At 36.5% G+C, this 19,219-nt stretch overlaps 1 protein-coding gene across 1 annotated transcript in view; it reads right to left on the reverse strand.

Moving 5' to 3' along the window:
- LOC107581799 (voltage-dependent L-type calcium channel subunit alpha-1D-like) overlaps positions 1 to 19,219 on the reverse strand; it is a 161,150-nt gene that overhangs the window by 46,830 nt on the left and 95,101 nt on the right. Inside the window, exons 9-12 of the mRNA XM_016267452.1 lie at positions 17,113 to 17,279; positions 4,606 to 4,680; positions 1,823 to 1,907; positions 1,664 to 1,690 (exon numbers count right to left, since the gene is read on the reverse strand). Of these exons, the coding sequence (XP_016122938.1) occupies positions 1,664 to 1,690; positions 1,823 to 1,907; positions 4,606 to 4,680; positions 17,113 to 17,279 (354 nt within the window). The remainder of the gene's footprint in view (positions 1 to 1,663; positions 1,691 to 1,822; positions 1,908 to 4,605; positions 4,681 to 17,112; positions 17,280 to 19,219) is intronic.

Raw genomic sequence — 19,219 nt, forward strand, 5'->3', positions numbered from 1 at the left:
GGATAAACAGATTTCCAGCCACTGAATTAGCTCTACTGCTATATATATATATGTTTATGGAGATGAGAACTAAAAAACTGCCCCGGAACAGCTATCAGCGTGGACCATAGACACCGATCACATTATTATTGCAGAGCTAGGGAGTTAGGGGTGCCCGAAGCGTGAATCCTTATAAGGGAAAACACGATTCCTAACACCGTGTCTACACCGGACGCGAGTGGTGCGGCGTTAAAAAATACTATGGAAACACTGATCTAAAATAGAGATTTATTATATATAGATCAGTCTATAGAACTCATTACAGACAGACTTTAGCTGATGCGGCGGGGCACGGCGTGACACGACAACTGTCGCATCCGGTGTAGACACGGTGTAACGGTTGCCTGTTACATTACAGTACATAACATTTCACTTACCACATAAACAGAGTAAGGAGAGATGACTGAGGACGATGGCGAATGATTTGCAGATCCTCAGTACCACTGACAAACATATAATCTTGTAAAATCTCCATAGTATAAACAGAGTACGTGCGATCGCGAATCTCGAAAATTAAAGTGAAACTAAAAGTGATCGTGCATTCAAAAGCACGATGCCAGTTTCAATGCCAGGCTCAACATCGTGATGTCTATCAGCCATCGGTCTATCGGCCCAACCCTACTTAGCATGTTAAATTTGATTTACAGAACTTTTGTGCTGTTTTCTAACAGTTTGGACTTGAAGAGAGAAAACTTGCACTTAAACTTTTCACAGGCATTTTGTTTTCATAGATTATATATTGTGATGTATCATTATATAATTGTCTAGCAATATATAGATTATCGCAGAATCGCTGTATCGTGAGCCATGTATCATGATTCATATCGTATCATGAGGTACCCTGCGATTCCCACCCCTAATTGATACAATTGATCACCCAGATTTAGACCAACATATTTTGTATTTACAAAATGCGTTCACTGGCAAATTTGCTCCGGCGTTGAAATCAGGTATATGTAAATGTCATGAAACATGATTCCTGGCTGCATATCAATATTCATGGACCACTGGATCTTTGGTAAATTTTAAGGAACACTATATTGAGTCCAACGACCTTTAGTTTAAACTGATTATCGTTTATTTTGCTCAGGTTTTTGCAGCTTCCCTATTAAATCCAGTCATGCAACAGGCTCTTTTGCCACTCAGTTCGGCTGAGGGGGCACATTCCGGCGGGAAAGTGACGTCAATGCATACCCTCTATAGAAGGCAACCAATTACCAGTAGAAACCCACAGGGTCCATTACAGTTTCCTTTAACACCAATACAAGTCCAATTATAACCAGTAAAACCATTACAAATTTGTGATGGTGTCTATCGTTTTCTTCAGTAGGGTGAAAGATTTACATATAAAGACTGAGATGACAGAATGCTAGCTAGAATGTTCTCTAGCAAGCTAAACAGACAGAATGCTCAACACATAGAATAGACAGACTAAAGGCTAGCTAGCGAGATGCTAGAACGCTATCAAGCTAGCTAACATTTTATCTATCTGTCTAGCATTCTATCCCAGTGTTGCTAGCTAGCAAGCTAGATAATGAAAGCTCACAGTAATACATGCAATAACGTGCAGCTGTAAATAAACTGTAAATGAACATTAGCATGAGCTAATCTCAACATTACTGACCTGAATTTTGATTTAGAAATTTTTTGACTGTAAATGAAAACAAATTGTAAAGTTAAAACAGAAACCAGAGTATTCACATGTGTTCTTGATACAGCATATTACAATTGGTATTCATTACTGATGAAATATACATTCATGTGTATTTGTGAGTTTTCTCACCATGTTGGGCCACAACATGTTGCCTTCTCATCTTCTTTCTCAATTTCTGTATTCATGGATTCTGTCTCACTTGCCGGCATACTCGCTATTGTGTCACAAACACAAGGTTCATCATACACACATTAAAACACATACTTCCCACATACTCTGCCAAGAAAGATTTAGTGGACAAAAACTTGAAAAAACATTCAACAAGATAATGAGATTGAGACACATTCTTGGTGAAACCCAATTCCAGTCAAAAGCTCAAATTATAAATATAATGTGCACTGTTTTGAAGGAGAAAGGCTAAAAAGAGTGAGCATTGCATGTGCAAAAAAATTATATATGAATATAACTCAGTATAAATGTAATTTCTAAGCTCTGACATGATGCAATTTGATCTTGAACTTGCCAACGCTTCTTGGTATGTGTGGTAAGTGACTTCTTGCTAACACTTTACAAAGTGGGTACGTTATAATTAGTTAATGCAATAGTTAACATGAACAGACAATAAACAATACTTTTACAGCATTTATTCATCTTGTTAATATTAATTTTTTACATGCATTAAAATATACAAAAAGTAAAAATATAATACATGCTAACATGCATTATGTAAAAATATGCAATAAATATTTATAAGTTATATATACACATAAACGCACTGCAAATTCATTGAAATTAGTGCAATTCACCATGCTCTTTTTGTTTTTATTACAGTCCAAAGACAGTAATAAGCGAGTGTGATCAGACGTTTGTGACTGCTGTATAAACTGCTGACCATGAGCCTGGTGATCTGGGTTTAACCTCATTTCTATGTTAGAAACTCACTGTCACTGTTTTAAAGTGGGATTTTTAAATTGGAGAGATCTGCCGGATCTGATCTCTGACTCACTCTTGATTTTGAGAAAATGAGTATGAGAGGACTAAATTAGTACAGGAAGGAAGAAACGGGCAAGCGAAGAGTTTGCTAACACTAATGTTGTGGAAAAACTGATGGGAACAAAGAGCATAAGCGCTGATGGGCATAAAGAAGGAAAACTCACACTTGCAAAGCACAAGTAGCACGATTAGGAATTAGCAGTGCATTCACACACTACAGCGTCCACATAAACATCACACACATGGATATTATTAGCTTAAATACATACTTCCGTACAGGCCAAAATGGGCAATTTGTGCATAAGTCAATGATTAATACAAATATGTATTCACTACCATTCAAAATTTTGGAGTCACTATGATTTTTATTTTCTAAAGAAGAAATTGTTACTTCTATTCAACAAGGATGCATCAAATTGATACAAAATTACAGTAAAGGCATTTAGAATGTTACAAAAAGTCTATTAATAAAATCTGTATGATGTTCTTTTTTTTTACTTTATATTCATCAAAGAATTCTGATCAAATGTATCACTGTTTCCACAAAAATATTAAGCAAAATATAAGTAATATAATATAATATTCCTCAAAAGAATAGGATCATGTCACACTGAAGACTGGACTAATCATGCTGAAATTTCAGTTTTGCATCACAGAAATAAATTACATTCTAACATATATTCAAATAGAAAACAGTTATTTTAAACGGTAATATTATTTCAGAATTTTACTGTATTTTTTGCTGCAGTAAAATACAACATTGGTTAAATCTTCTTTCTAAAACATAAAAAAACTTTTGAACAGTAGTGAAAAGTGATTTTATTACAGTTAGAAACCCAATGAAAATCCAAGTTTTTGCTTTATGCTCATTTCTGTTAGCTTTGAGGTCAACTATATATGCCTAAAAGTAACATTTAACAGCTAAATGCAATCAAAATGCATGTCAATTCTGTGAAAACCGACCAAAAATACTGAAAAATTGCTGATATGCCCCACCCCAACTTCCTGTTTCAATACAAGGAATTGTAACATGGGAAAATAAATGAAGGGTATTGCTTAAATCCCCCTAGTGAAAAATAAACATACTAAAATGTATTTTAAATACATTTATTTCATGTTAAGTACACTGTGAATACATTTACATATTTATGTACTTATGTAAAAATACACTGCAATTGTACTTTTATTATACTAAACTGGTATACTTAAAGTCAGATAACTTGGAACAACTAATTTTGTACTTAATGCACATTAATTGTGCGGAAGTAGTGCTAAAGTCACACTAAAGATATACTGAAGTATATTTCGAATTATTGCAAGTATACTTTAGGTACACTTTAAATATCTCACATTTAAAGACTGTTATTATTCAAATATCATACAATCTTCATCAATAGTGACATTAAAACACATTTAAGGCTTAAAATTAATAAATGTGCATTGTGCACAAGAAGTACTCCAAATAGAGTTTAATTATCATTTTTATATCAGTAAGTCTCGAGCGATATGTCAGAAAATATGTTAATAGATTTGAACTATACTTAGTATGAAATAAATGTATTTTAAATATATTACTTTTTACTAGGGCCCACTTAACTGTAGTAAAATCACTGTAACTTGTCATGGATTATTACTTTCATACTGTAAATTGGTGTAATGTTGTAAATAATAAAATCAATGAATAATAATAATTCCCCAAAAAACATGAGTGAATTAATTCAGTATCCCACTAGAAATATCAGTCAATTTTGTAACCTGGTATCTAATAATGTTTTCCAATCAGATTTTAAATGCAGAATCAGTCACTTTAAAATGCCTATTAAACAAACACTGTACAAGGCTTCTAACAGGTAATATTCATGAATATCATCAAGTTATCACACATATGAAAGGGACAGAAGGGTGGGAGGGAGATTTACCATGAGTGTCAGAGGACTGGCTGAACCAGCTAAAGCCTTTCTTCTTCTTCTCCATCAGGCTGGCCAGTGTAACCCCTTCATTTCCCATGCACCCAAAGCCCATGCATGATTTACACAGCACAGCACAGCCGCGGCACGGTCATGGGGGCGAGAACGAGTAGCCACATCAACACAGGTTAAAGCACAGGAACAAGAACAACACCGACACAACAATTAACAACAATAAACAACAACATCAACATTGAGGCAGCTGGTCAGCTGGATGGGAGCAAAGGATGATGGGTAGTTAGTTAACAGTGAGCGAGAGCAGGTTATTAGGATCACAGTGCAATGAATTCAGTGAAAACATAGGAACATTGTGAGGGACCAAGTGTTGAGATTCAATGGTGCAGATGATAGAGATCTGTGTGGATGTGTGTATGATATGAAGCTGACCTTTGACCCTGATGGCCCCCACATACATTCATAGTAAGTTAACCAGCGTATAACTTATATTTAAAAAAAGGCCTCTTGGAAGATTAATATAATTTCTCATACTGAGTCTACACAATTAATCAAATAAAAATTGTTTAAAAATGGTACAAGTCAATAGAGATGAAAACGCCGGTTTGATATTTGATTGGAAATGCAGGGCATTATTTGTATTTTGTTGACTTATTGAAATTACTTATTGAAAATTAACAACCAATTTACACCGACATCTAAAATGATCAGAAATATAATGTGTACATACACAGCAGGCTAATCAAATGAAATACAGTAAAATTTATTTTTTTTAATGTGATTTTATGCCATTTCCTGGTGTCTAAGCAACAGCATTGAGATGCTGATTGTTATATCACAGTTCAAAATTAAAACCATTAAAAAAAGGCTACTTGAAATAAAATTAGCCTGACCTGAAATAAAATTAAATAAGAAAACTTTTATTTTATTTGAGCTAGTTGCCAATTCAACTATCTTTTTTATTTTTTATTTAGTTTACAGTACCTTGATGTATTAAAATAAACTAAAACTGAAATAAAAATAATAAAAATTACAGACACACTTAAAAAATAACTAACAAAATGAACAGCAAAATTACTACAAATTTATTACTTACATTTTTATATTAAAATATTAACAAAAGCTATAATGATATATCTAACAGTGATACTTTTTTACACTGATTTTTACAATCTAAGCGTATGGTCTAAAGCGCATGGCCTTGATGCACTTAGGGCGTGTCCGAATCCACTTTTGCTAGTTTAACGACGGGAAAATGGTCGGCGCGCCCGGGCGCATGGTCTAAACGGGTTGTCCCTATTCTCTTAATGAGTAATGGGTGTTTTTTGGGCATAACGTGCAAAAAAAGTCCCATCTCCCATCCCCTTTAAAAGCCAGTTGCGCTCGCGCCATGGTGGGTTCGCTATTTACATGGCAGAATGTAAGTGTGTGTAATAAGCAAAGTGTGCGCACGTTGTGCACCCGCCTATAGGCGCATATTACTAATGCGCTCTTTAAATAACAAAGAAAAAATATTGCGCCAGACTGACCAGGTTTGAGTTGGTCAATGGCGCAGTCTATTTTCAGTTCCTCAAAATAGCAACGCACCAACAATGCGCCTGAACACACCTCTTTTCTAGACCAGCACGCCCATGGGAGCACAGATGGGCACAAATGCATTTGCTATTTAAACAACGCAGTGCAGGATGGGAAAATGAGAACTGCGTCGGGCTGAAACTAGCAAAAACACTAAAATTCTGCTGAGGTGAAATTCAGTGCAGTCTTGTACCGTGATATGTATCGTATCGTGGCATCTGTATCGTGATACGTATCGTATCGTGACATTGCTGGTGATACACAGCCCGCATTAAAGAGCGCCAAAAACAAAACTGTATTTATTGTTTGAATTTCGTTGAATTTTGAATAATTTTAAAGCTGATACTTTGTTTATTAAAAAGTAACAAAGCACAAAGCTTTTTGCGATTACTGGACGGCAAGTGCGCTTCAAATAATGAAGTTCACTCATTAACAGAACACAGCATAGACCTAAGATCTTGTTAAGAACAAGCCATATTATTAATGATTATAAACGAGAATTGTTAACGATATTGCCAATCAGGAAAAAAGGCATTACATGCAAATTTTTAAGTTATAACATGTAAATACATAGGCCTAGTCGACCTCAGCAAAAACTTCACTCGCAATTTAATATTTTTGGTCGCACATGTGCGACTGTTTTAGAGCCCTGCCTAATTTTCCTTACTGTGAAGATAAATTCAACTAAGAAACAAAATTGCATAGAACATTACAATTTATGTATAAAACTGCATAAAAAAGTGAATTTTGTTTTTTTCACGTTTATTCTTTCAAGTTTATGCTTAAAATAAGTAATAAATCAATTGCTTCTATCTTGTTTCCAACAGCTTTTACAGGAAAACAAGACAAAGATACTGATTAAGAATGGAAATATATTCTCTTCTAAGAGATTTTGTGAACTTGTGCGAGCGGAAACAGAATTCAGCTTCCTTTTCCATTTGCAGAATAAGTTCTGCATAAATGCTAAGCCTTCCAGACAAGTGACTTTTGTGGGTCTGTTTCAATCAATTAAAGCAACAAAAAAAAAACCCGCTTTCAGAAAGCAGCCTGCTAATCTAACCTGACTGTCCTCTCACAGAACCGAGGTCAGTCAAAGAGCTCCAGTGACAGTGGAAGCTGTTGCAGCGGCTCTAACCGCTCAGAATCATGTGTGCTGCTTATATAAAAGGGATTAGGATTAGTCCTTATTTTGCTCAGTTTCTCCACTTCATGCCCTTCTGAGCAAACTCCTCTCTCTCAGCAGATAGCCAGCTAACAGGAAACCTTCTCAGAATGTTCTGTCAAGGTTCTCTCAACGTTATAAACAATATTTGCAAAATGATAACATAGAATGTGGATGGAAGTATGATGAACCCTAGTTCTCCAGTTTCCAGAATCAGCTACTGCTGTCAGTCCCGTACCGAACCCTCTGACCCGGAGACACTTGACTTTGACAAATCTGCGCTTCGGCAGGAGAGACAGCACTTGTGGCGTCAGAGCATGTTGACTGCTACTCCTCAACTATTTCATCACAAATACACCAGAGGCAGCTGTTTTGGGTTTGCTGACGTCTGTTCTGTGTCACGCTGCATTTTGATGGGCATGACGGGCCAATTAACTCTTTCCCCGCCATTTATGAGTTATCTCGTCTTTTAGAAGACAACGCTTCCCTGCCAAAGATGAGTTTTTCTGGCTTTTCGTGTTTTCACTGTTATACACACAGGGTCGCTATTACACATCTTCTGAACGAGTACAAAACCTCCCGAACAAAAACACACGTGAACAGGATGGAGAAACTAGCGATCTCTTATGTAAACAGATGCATATGAAAAATAATGCGATCATCAGCAATAGACAGCATATAAATGAAAACTGCATAATGTTACGGAGTAAAATGTTGATCCAGGAAATGGTATATGTCTGTGCAAGCTTTGGAGGTATTGATGGAAGCGATTTACTGGATTTATGCTTTGATAATCGTACTGAATATTATTCAGATGTAGTTTTTGATAAAGTGATTTTCTCACCTTTTTGCTCAAAATTATGCATTTTTTATGAAACCTACCTATATTCAAGTGTTGATAAAGATAGAATATAACAGATTTTTTTTGTTTAAAAGTAGAGGCTCTGATCTTTATTTTGGTGTATTGCATATTCAAATATTCATACAGCAAAATATACTGGAGGCCATCAAATTTTAGTGAAAATCATTAAAATCGCTGGCGGAGGCTGGCAACTTTTTTCAAAAATGCTGGCGGGGAAAGAGTTAAAGATGGCTCTGTGGCTGCTACAAAATGCTGCAAATCTTTGGTTGTACTTACAAATCAGAAAACTGCGACGCTCACTGAGCAAATTTCATTGGTTCAACACAAAATACAAATAATTAATTTTGACTAATTAGGCCTATTGATTCCTTAATATTTAGAATTTTTCAGCATTTTTATTAACTAAACAAATAATGCATACAGCTATTAAGCACCGCAATCTCAACGACACTGTTTTCAGATCATTATTTAATACTGCATTCTGCGAGATGGACTGTTGCATAAAATAAAAGTCAATTATTAAATGTAAAAAATTAAATACACTACCATTTAAAAGTTTGGGGACTGTATGCTTTTTTTTAAAGAATTGAATACTTTATTCAGCAAATATGCAGAAATTAATGAAAATTGACAGTGAAGACATTTATAAGAAAAAAATTATATTTCAAATAAATTGTTCATTTAAAGTTTTTATTTATCAAAGAATCCTGAAAAAAAAAAAATTCCACAAAAATTAAGCAGAATAACAATCTTCTCAGATTTCGTCAACACCCTGTTGCTTTAATATGTGATGTGGAGAAAATGTTCCATCAGTTCCATCTGTGCAAGGCAGACGGAGACTTTCTGCAATTCTTGTGGTGGAGAAGTGGAGACTTGAAAGAACAACCACAAGAATATAGAATGAAAGTTCATCTCTTTGGAGCGTCTTCATCTCCAGGATGTGTGAATTATGGATTGAAGCATTTGGCTGAAGGTAATAAGGATCAGTATCCTTTGGGCTTTGACTTTGTAATGAATAACTTTTATGTAGATGATGGTGTTACAAGTGTCCAGACAACAGAGGATGCAATTCAGCTTGCTCGAGAAGCTCGAGAACTTTGCGCTATTGGTGGTATTAGACTTCACAAATTTGTGTCCAATGACAAAGCTGTTTTGGAAAGTATCCCTCCTTCAGAATGTGCTAACGATATAAAAGAACCTGATCTTTTGTTTGACAATTCCTTGATAGAGCGAACACTGGGAATTCAGTGGAATGTGGAACTTGACTGTTTTAAGTTTGATGTTTGTCTCAAGGAGCAGCCAGCAACTCGACGTGGAATCTTGTCTATGATTGCATCATTGTATGACCCATTAGGGTTTTTAGCTCCATTCATCCTTCGTGGAAAGAAGATACTTCAGGAAGTATGTAGACAGGGTGTAGGTTGGGATGACTCACTGAGTTATGAGTTCCAGCCAAGGTGGGAGTGCTGGAAAAGGGATCTGAACAACTTGAAGAAAGTTACTCTTCTCCGCACATATGTTCCTTCTGCGTTTGGAAGGGTGAGAGAAGTGGAGCTGCATCATTTTTCGGATGCTAGTTCTAGTGGGTACGGGCAGTGCTCATATCTGAGATTAAAAAATGAAAGCGAAGATGTTCATGTTGCTCTTGTAATGGCAAAGTCTCGTGTGTCCCCGATAAAGATTACAACTATTCCGAGGTTGGAGTTAACCGCTGCAGTTGTTTCAGTAAGTGTCAGTAGAATCCTTAAAGAAGAGCTTCGATATACTGGCATTACCGAATTTTTCTGGACCGACTCTAAGGTTGTTCTGGGATACATCAATAATGAGGCCAGACGATTCCACACGTTTGTTGCTAACAGAGTACAAAAGATTCATCTAAGCACTGTGCCGCAGCAATGGAGATATGTTCCAACAAAAGACAATCCTGCGGATCATGTCTCAAGAGGTCTCACTGTGGATGAACTGATCTCGTCTAACTGGTTCACGGGGCCAGGGTTCTTGTGGAATAAGGAAATGGCCCTCCCATCTAGTGAAGTTCCAGAATTACAACTAAGTGACTCTGAAGTCAGAAGTTTTCAAACATTTAACACAAAAGCAATGGAGCAGGGAACTATTGTAAATCGCCTGTGTAAGTTTTCATCTTGGTCTCATGTGGTCAGAGCAATTGCACGCATTCAACGACGAATTAACAAGGATAAATCAAGCAGTCTTTCTACAGTTGAAGAGAGAGAAAGGGCAGAGTGCCTAATAGTCAAACTTCTACAAAGCCATGTGTTTCGCACCGAACTGAAAGTGTTAAGTAAAGGTGCCCAGTTGTCATCTCACAATGAATTGTACAGCCTTGACCCATTTCTTGACAGTGACCGTGTGCTTAAGGTGGGAGGACGACTTGGTAACTCTTCTCTTTGCCATTCACTTAAACATCCCGTAATTATTCCCAAAAACCATCATATTACAAGGTTGATCATAGCTGATTGCCATGAAAGAGTTAAGCATCAAGGTAAAGGGTTTACCATCAATGAAATCCGTTCAAAGGGTTTTTGGATCCCTGGCATTAATCGTGCTGTAGCATCTTATGTGCGTAATTGTGTCACCTGTAGAAAACATAGGCGACCAATGGAAGAGCAAAGGATGGCTGACTTGCCTTCAGAGAGAGTGAATCCCTCGCCCCCGTTCACTTACTGTGGTATGGACTGTTTCGGTCCATTTTCTGTGAAACAAGGACGAAAGGTGTATAAAAGATATGGATTGATCTTTACCTGTCTTTCTTCCCGTGCCATTCACATTGAGATGCTTGATTCTTTGTTAACAGATTCTTTCATTAATGGCTTACGTTGCTTTATTGCCTTACGTGGAGCAGTTCGGCAGATTAAATCTGATCAAGGAAGTAACTTTGTGGGTGCAAAGAATGAGTTAACTAAAGCCCTCAAGGAACTTGACATTGAAAAGCTGAATTATTTCTTAGCTGAGAATCAATGTGACTTTGTCTTGAACGCACCAGGTGCAAGTCATACAGGAGGTGTATGGGAACGACAGATTAGGACTGTTAGAAGTGTTCTTCAGTCTACACTTTTGATGGCTTCAGAACGAATTGATGATTCCTCTCTAAGAGCATTCTTTTACGAAGCAATGTCAATTGTAAACAGTCGTCCACTCGCTGTTGACAATTTAAGTGATCCAAATAGTCTTGAACCAATAACGCCAAATCATTTTCTTACAATGAAATCCACTATTGCTTTACCCCCTCCAGGCAAGTTCACTAGAGAAGATCTATATGCCAGGAAAAGATGGCGCCATGTTCAATATCTTGCTGAACAATTTTGGAGTCGCTGGCGCAAAGAATATCTTTCCAATATTGCTGTTAGACAGCGCTGGCATACCCCTAGGAGAAATCTGTTAGTAGGGGATATAGTGATCGTCAAGGACAATGATCTACCCAGGCATAAATGGTCTTTGGGTAGGGTTGTAGAAACTACCATAGATTCAGATGGGCTTGTGAGGAGAGTCCGGGTTCATCTTGGTGATAAAAATTTGGGGGGAAATCTGGAGAGTTTTAGTAAGCTTTCTGTAATTGAACGTCCAGTCCAGAAGTTGGTTTTACTGTTGGAGGCTTGTTAATTCCTTTTTTGTTTTTTCTTTGTTGTTTTCGTAATTATGTATTTTTATATGCATTGTATTGCGGGTCATGGTATTTTTGAAATCATTTGTGTATTGTGACTCATGATTTGGTGGGAGTGTAAAGGACTGCCAATTTGTTCAACCGAATATATGAAGTCTGCATTGCATTGCGTTGCATTGACCCTTTTGTACGGAGCAGCTAAAGAGAGTTGTTTTTGATTGTTCTGCGAGGTATGATGGAATTAGTTTAAATGATTGTCTCCTTCAAGGACCTGACTTGATGAACAATTTGACTGGTATTCTTCTCAGATTTCGTCAACACCCTGTTGCTTTAATATGTGATGTGGAGAAAATGTTCCATCAGTTCCACGTGTGCAAGGCAGACAGAGACTTTCTGCGATTCTTGTGGTGGAGAAGTGGAGACTTGAAAGAACAACCTCAAGAATATAGAATGAAAGTTCATCTCTTTGGAGCGTCTTCATCTCCAGGATGTGTGAATTATGGATTGAAGCATTTGGCTGAAGGTAATAAGGATCAGTATCCTTTGGGCTTTGACTTTGTAATGAATAACTTTTATGTAGATGATGGTGTTACAAGTGTCCAGACAACAGAGGATGCAATTCAGCTTGCTCGAGAAGCTCGAGAACTTTGCGCTATTGGTGGTCTTAGACTTCACAAATTTGTGTCCAATGACAAAGCTGTTCTGGGAAGTATCCCTCCTTCAGAATGCGCTAATGACTTAAAAGAACCTGATCTTTCATTTGACGATTCCTTGATAGAGCGAACACTGGGAATTCAGTGGAATGTGGAACTTGACTGTTTTAAGTTTGATGTTTGTCTCAAGGAGCAGCCAGCAACTCGACGTGGAATCTTGTCTATGATTGCATCATTGTATGACCCATTAGGGTTTTTAGCTCCATTCATCCTTCGTGGAAAGAAGATACTTCAGGAAGTATGTAGACAGGGTGTAGGTTGGGATGACTCACTGAGTTATGAGTTCCAGCCAAGGTGGGAGTGCTGGAAAAGGGATCTGAACAACTTGAAGAAAGTTACTCTTCTCCGCATATATGTTCCTTCTGCGTTTGGAAGGGTGAAAAAAGTGGAGCTGCATCATTTTTCGGATGCTAGTTCTAGTGGGTATGGGCAGCTCATATCTGAGATTAAAAAATGAAAGCGAAGATGTTCATGTTGCTCTTGTAATGGCAAAGTCTCGTGTGTCCCCGATAAAGATTACAACTATTCCGAGGTTGGAGTTAACAGCTGCAGTTGTTTCAGTAAGTGTCAGTAGAATCCTTAAAGAAGAGCTTCGATATACATTACTAAATTTTTTCTGGACCGACTCTAAGGTTGTTCTAGGATACATCAATAATGAGGCCAGACAATTCCACACGTTTGTTGCTAACAGAGTACAAAAGATTCATTTAAGCACTGTGCCGCAGCAATGGAGATATGTTCCAACAAAAGACAATCCTGCGGATCATGTCTCAAGAGGTCTCACAGTGGATGAACTGATCTCATCTAACTGGTTCACGGGGTCAGGGTTCTTGTGGAATAAGGAAATTGCCCTCCCATCTAGTGAAGTTCCAGAATTACAACTAAGTGACTCTGAAGTCAGAAGTTTTCAAACATTTAACACAAAAGCAATGGAGCAGGGAACTATTGTAAATCGCCTGTGCAAGTTTTCATCTTGGTCTCATGTGGTCAGAGCAATTGCACGCATTCAACGACGAATTAACAAGGATAAATCAAGCAGTCTTTCTACAGTTGAGGAGAGAGAAAGGGCAGAGTACCTAATAGTCAAACTTCTACAAAACCACGTGTTTCACACCGAACTGAAAGTGTTAAGTAAAGGTGCCCAGTTGTCATCTCACAATGAATTGTACAGCCTTGACCCATTTCTCGACAGTGACGGTGTGCTTAAGGTGGGATGACGACTTGGTAACTCTTCTCCTTGCCATTCACTTAAACATCCCGTAATTATTCCCAAAAACCATCATATTACAAGGTTGATCATAGCTGATTGCCATGAAAGAGTTAAGCATCAAGGTAAAGGGTTTACCATCAATGAAATCCGTTCAAAGGGTTTTTGGATCCCTGGCATTAATCGTGCTGTAGCATCTTATGTGCGTAATTGTGTCACCTGTAGAAAACATAGGCGACCAATGGAAGAGCAAAGGATGGCTGACTTGCCTTCAGAGAGAGTGAATCCCTCGACCCCGTTCACTTACTGTGGTATGGACTGTTTGGTCCATTTTCTGTGAAACAAGGATGAAAGGTGTATAAAAGATATGGATTGATCTTTACCTGTCTTTCTTCCCGTGCCATTCACATTGAGATGCTTGATTCTTTGTTAACAGATTCTTTCATTAATGGCTTACGTTGTTTTATTGCCTTACGTGGAGCAGTTAGACAGATTAAATCTGATCAAGGAAGTAACTTTGTGGGTGCAAAGAATGAGTTAACTAAAGCCCTCAAGGAACTTGACATTGAAAAGCTGAATTATTTCTTAGCTGAGAATCAATGTGACTTTGTCTTGAACGCACCAGGTGCAAGTCATACAGGAGGTGTATGGGAACGACAGATTAGGACTGTTAGAAGTGTTCTTCAGTCTACACTTTTGATGGCTTCAGAACGAATTGATGATTCCTCTCTAAGAGCATTCTTTTACGAAGCAATGTCAATTGTAAACAGTCGTCCACTCGCTGTTGACAATTTAAGTGATCCAAATAGTCTTGAACCAATAACGCCAAATCATTTTCTTACAATGAAATCCACTATTGCTTTACCCCCTCCAGGCAAGTTCACTAGAGAAGATCTATATGCCAGGAAAAGATGGCGCCATGTTCAATATCTTGCTGAACAATTTTGGAGTCGCTGGCGCAAAGAATATCTTTCCAATATTGCTGTTAGACAGCGCTGGCATACCCCTAGGAGAAATCTGTTAGTAGGGGATATAGTGATCGTCAAGGACAATGATCTACCCAGGCATAAATGGTCTTTGGGTAGGGTTGTAGAAACTACCATAGATTCAGATGGGCTTGTGAGGAGAGTCCGGGTTCATCTAGGTGATAAAAATTTGAGGGGAAATCTGAAGAGTTTTAGTAAGCTTTCTGTAATTGAACGTCCAGTCCAGAAGTTGGTTTTACTGTTGGAGGCTTGTTATTTCCTTTTTTTGTTTTTTCTTTGTTGTTTTCGTAATTATGTATTTTTATATGCATTGTATTGCGGGTCATGGTATTTTTGAAATCATTTGTGTATTGTGACTCATGATTTGGTGGGAGTGTAAAGGACTGCCAATTTGTTAACCGAATATATGAAGTCTGCACTGCGTTGCATTGACCCTTTTGTACGGAGCAGCTAAAGTACTCTTATTTTGAAATGAACTTAATGCAAATCGGACTGTATAAATTGCGACCCATTTCCGCCCATTTGGGTATGTGTGTGTGTGCACACTTTGTGAAGGATGCAGCCTGCAGTATGTGGCGTGTTTCTCTTCCTTTTATTGTACTTGTGCATCTCACTGAAAAGGGTAATAAGGTAAATGATTTTGTACATTGTATGATGCGTAATGTAATGTCCGGTTTCGTATTTGGTTTATGTATTGTTTGTTTTTGTTTTGTGTGTTTGTAGTTCTTACGGTGTCTACTTGAATGTCAACGGATTAAACATTTTCGGAAACATCAGTTAAAGAGCATTGACCATCATTTCAGTGGAGTAGCAACAGTGTTCAATATTAATAAATAGGGATGCACCGATACCACTTTTTCCAGTACCCGCCCCATACCGATATTTTTATTTTTGGAACTTGCCGATACCGAGTACCGATACCGATATTTTTATTGCATTTGTACATTTTTTAAATATTGGGTACAGAAACCAAAAGAGTATGTATAATGTTAGTTGGTTAACTACATTTATCAAATAGATACAGTCAAACCAAAATTTATTCAGACACCTTCAACATTTCTCACATTATCACAGTTTATTCGCTATAGTTTAGAAAATAGTAATAAAATATGACAAGAACTCAGAGTTACACTGTGTCAGAACAAATTCATCTTGATAATGTTAGATAATTTTGATAGAAATATATGATGATGCGATGATGCGTGTGCTAAGTGAGTGAACATCAAAGATCACACAACAGAATTGCGCGCGCGCTCTCTCTCTCTCTCTCGCTCTCTCTCTCGCTCTCTCTCTCGCTCTCTCTCCCTACCATTAAGTAACTTCTGCATTGTTTTACTTACTTGTTTTTGACATATCCGACCGAACTACAAACTTTCCAGTGATGTCAGTGAGAAAGATATATTCACTCGACAAGCTCGCGCATCTGCGCCGCCGCACGCTCAATCCACTCAGCGTGCTTTGTTTATCAGCTCACGCACATCAGCTATACAGGCGTTAATACTGAATGTTTAACATTATATTCATTGCATACATATACTTCGTAGTAGACATCCTTAACTCCTTTCTGCTGTCTGTTGTTCTGTTGTCGGTATTTCTTTGTTTGAATATGGCGCTTATCACATGCTGTGTGGTATCGGGGCATTTTAACGAGTACGAATACAGGAGACCAGTATCGGTGCATCCCTATTAATAAATGATCATTTTTGAAGCATCATGTGACAATGAATATTGGAGTAATATTTTAATAAATATTTAAACAGAATACAGTTATTTAAAATATTTTAAATTCAATATTTGTAATCAAATAAATGCAGCTGAGGAATCTTAACAATCCCAAATGTTTGAACAGTAGTGTATATATAAAATTACATACAATACATTTTCCATATAAATTACAATTTATTTCACATTAATATTAAAGTGAAAGTATTATTTAATAAACAGCGTACCATACCTACAGCAGTAATATGAATTTTTAATTCTACTTGCTTAAATTTGCATTCAAATTTACCAATTTGATCCTGCTTGCTGCTCAGTTCAAATTTAATTGAAATTTCTGAACTAATCTGGAATTTAAAAAGCATTCTCAGTTGGATTCTAAATACTTGCATGTAATAACCTTCTGCATTTGCCTGAATATGGACTGAATGAGTGCTCAGTAATTGTCAAGTTACTAGTATGCATTTAAATGACATTCTAAGTTAGTTGAGAGGAATATCCCGGTTGCACGTCACTTGTCATTTCCTGTCATGTAGAAATGTGCTAATAAACGGTCACATGCCAGCATGAAGTGAGATCAGATGGTTTGTGAGAGTAACCTCTATTAATTGACTGCCATATAAATCCCACAGTGCTATGAGAGCAGCACTCAGGTACTCACGGTTGCGTTTGCTTTCCTCATCTTCCTCCTCATTCTCAGGGTCGATGTCTTCGGCTTGCGTGATCCAGTCCAGATAACCTTTCAGATCTTCCTCCAGCTGCTGTTTCTCCCGTAGCTTCTGGAAATCTCCACGAGCCTTCGCCTTCTCTCGCTCTTTAGAGAACTCCCTGGTTCAGGAAAACACAGTTTTACTCTCAGTACACTAACAGTCTTCAAAATATACAATGGCCCACAAAATGTATTTAACATTTAACCTAAACCACACTTTAAAAAGTGTAGGAATGTTATTACAAAGTAAAATATCAAACCAAGCAACACTGAATTTCAGATAGATGGCACTTTTCAAGCATAACATTTCACAAAAAGCCATTTGTTTGGTTTAAATAAAACAACAGATTTTTATTTTGCAATAACATTTTTAGAATTTAAAGTTCTCTTGAAATGGGCTCCCTTCAAATGGCTCCCTTATAATTATATAGGCATTGCTATTGTTCAGAACCAATTTTCATTGTGATGGACATGACTATTAAAAATATATATTTATTTTAATTTATTTTATTTTTAGTAATAAAACAAATGTTTAGTTTATTTGCTATATTTAGAATAGAAATAAAGCATACTTTTGTGTCCCAGGAAAATCATTTTCTGAATGTGATTCTAAATACGAATCTCTAAATATGAGTCAAATAGATTTCAGATTATAAAGTTATACTAAACACCTTGTGACCCGGTTAATGTTCAGAATGGATTTTTCAACCTGCTAAAAACAGTTCAAACTAGTTTTGACCGTCATAAAATACAAGATAGATGTTATTATTAGAGCTTAAAAAGATGACAATGCTGATCAGTTTCAGGCAGAAGTATTAATATTGAATAAGAAATCTTAGAAAAAAATCTTCTAAAATAATGCAGAATAATAAAATACCTTTGTATTTATTAATAATAAGTTATTTTAAATTAATTGAAATAAATAATTATAAATTAATAGAAATGTATTTAATATGAATTTAAAATTAATTAATTAATTAAGAATAATTAAATAATTATAAATTTATATATATTTATTTTATTATTCTGCATTATTTCAGAAGATTTCTTAATATTTATATTAACATATATTATAACAGCATTTTATATTTACATTATTTAAATTAATAATAATAATAATAATAATAATAATAATAATAATATAAAAAGCCATTTAAAAATTTATTACATGTACACTAAAAGTAGGAGGGGGACAATGGTTTGATTCAGGGCTTTGCTAGGTGGTTGTTGGCTCAGGTCACTCGTTTAATTAAAATCAATGAGATTTTTTCACAAGTTTTAATTCCACAATGTTTAATATTCACGTAATATTCATGTAAAACACTCCTTTCCCAAACAATGTGCAAAAATCATGTATTATTCATGTGTGTAACACAAACTGTTCCACTTCAAAATATAATACCAGAGGTTAGGGGTTTGATCAAATTACAAACTAATGCACATGTTCACCATATTGACACACAGCTAAACCTAAATATAAACGCTTCAGTGTCCTGCCAGCAGGGTGCATGCTTGTCCACAAAGGACCTGGAGAATCATCACACTCAAATGCACTCGGAAAGGTCACACAACGTGTGTGTGGCCTCCTTAATAAAATGGCAGAAGCACAAAAATGGAACCCAAGCCTAATTTAGAAAGATTGCTGGATCTGCAAATTGTATACGTTGCACCACGGGCACAGCATCTGCGTCTCTCGTGGTGGAATATTAATAACCCTGCAGCTCTAAGAAATGGCTTTAGGACTTACGGACACAGGAAGGAGATTAATTTTCAGCTTGGCATCAATGGAATAAAAATATGCATTTTAAAATATAGTAAAACAGAAAACAGTTATTTTAAATAATAATAATAATATTTCACAATATCTTTTTATCATAGAAAGGCAGCCATGCTGAGAATAAGGGGCTTCTTTCAAAATATTACCTTACTTACAATATCTTAATGGTCTCAAACTTGAACGTTGTATTTAAGTGCTGAATTGCTAAAACATCTTAATGACAGATGGGGTTTTTTTATGTTTCTGCTGAATTAGCATCATTCACCTGCTTGCCCTAGTCCT

Source organism: Sinocyclocheilus grahami, unplaced genomic scaffold, assembly GCF_001515645.1.
Source record: "Sinocyclocheilus grahami isolate Dianchi unplaced genomic scaffold, SAMN03320097.WGS_v1.1 scaffold3.1, whole genome shotgun sequence".
Lineage (NCBI taxonomy): Eukaryota > Metazoa > Chordata > Actinopteri > Cypriniformes > Cyprinidae > Sinocyclocheilus > Sinocyclocheilus grahami.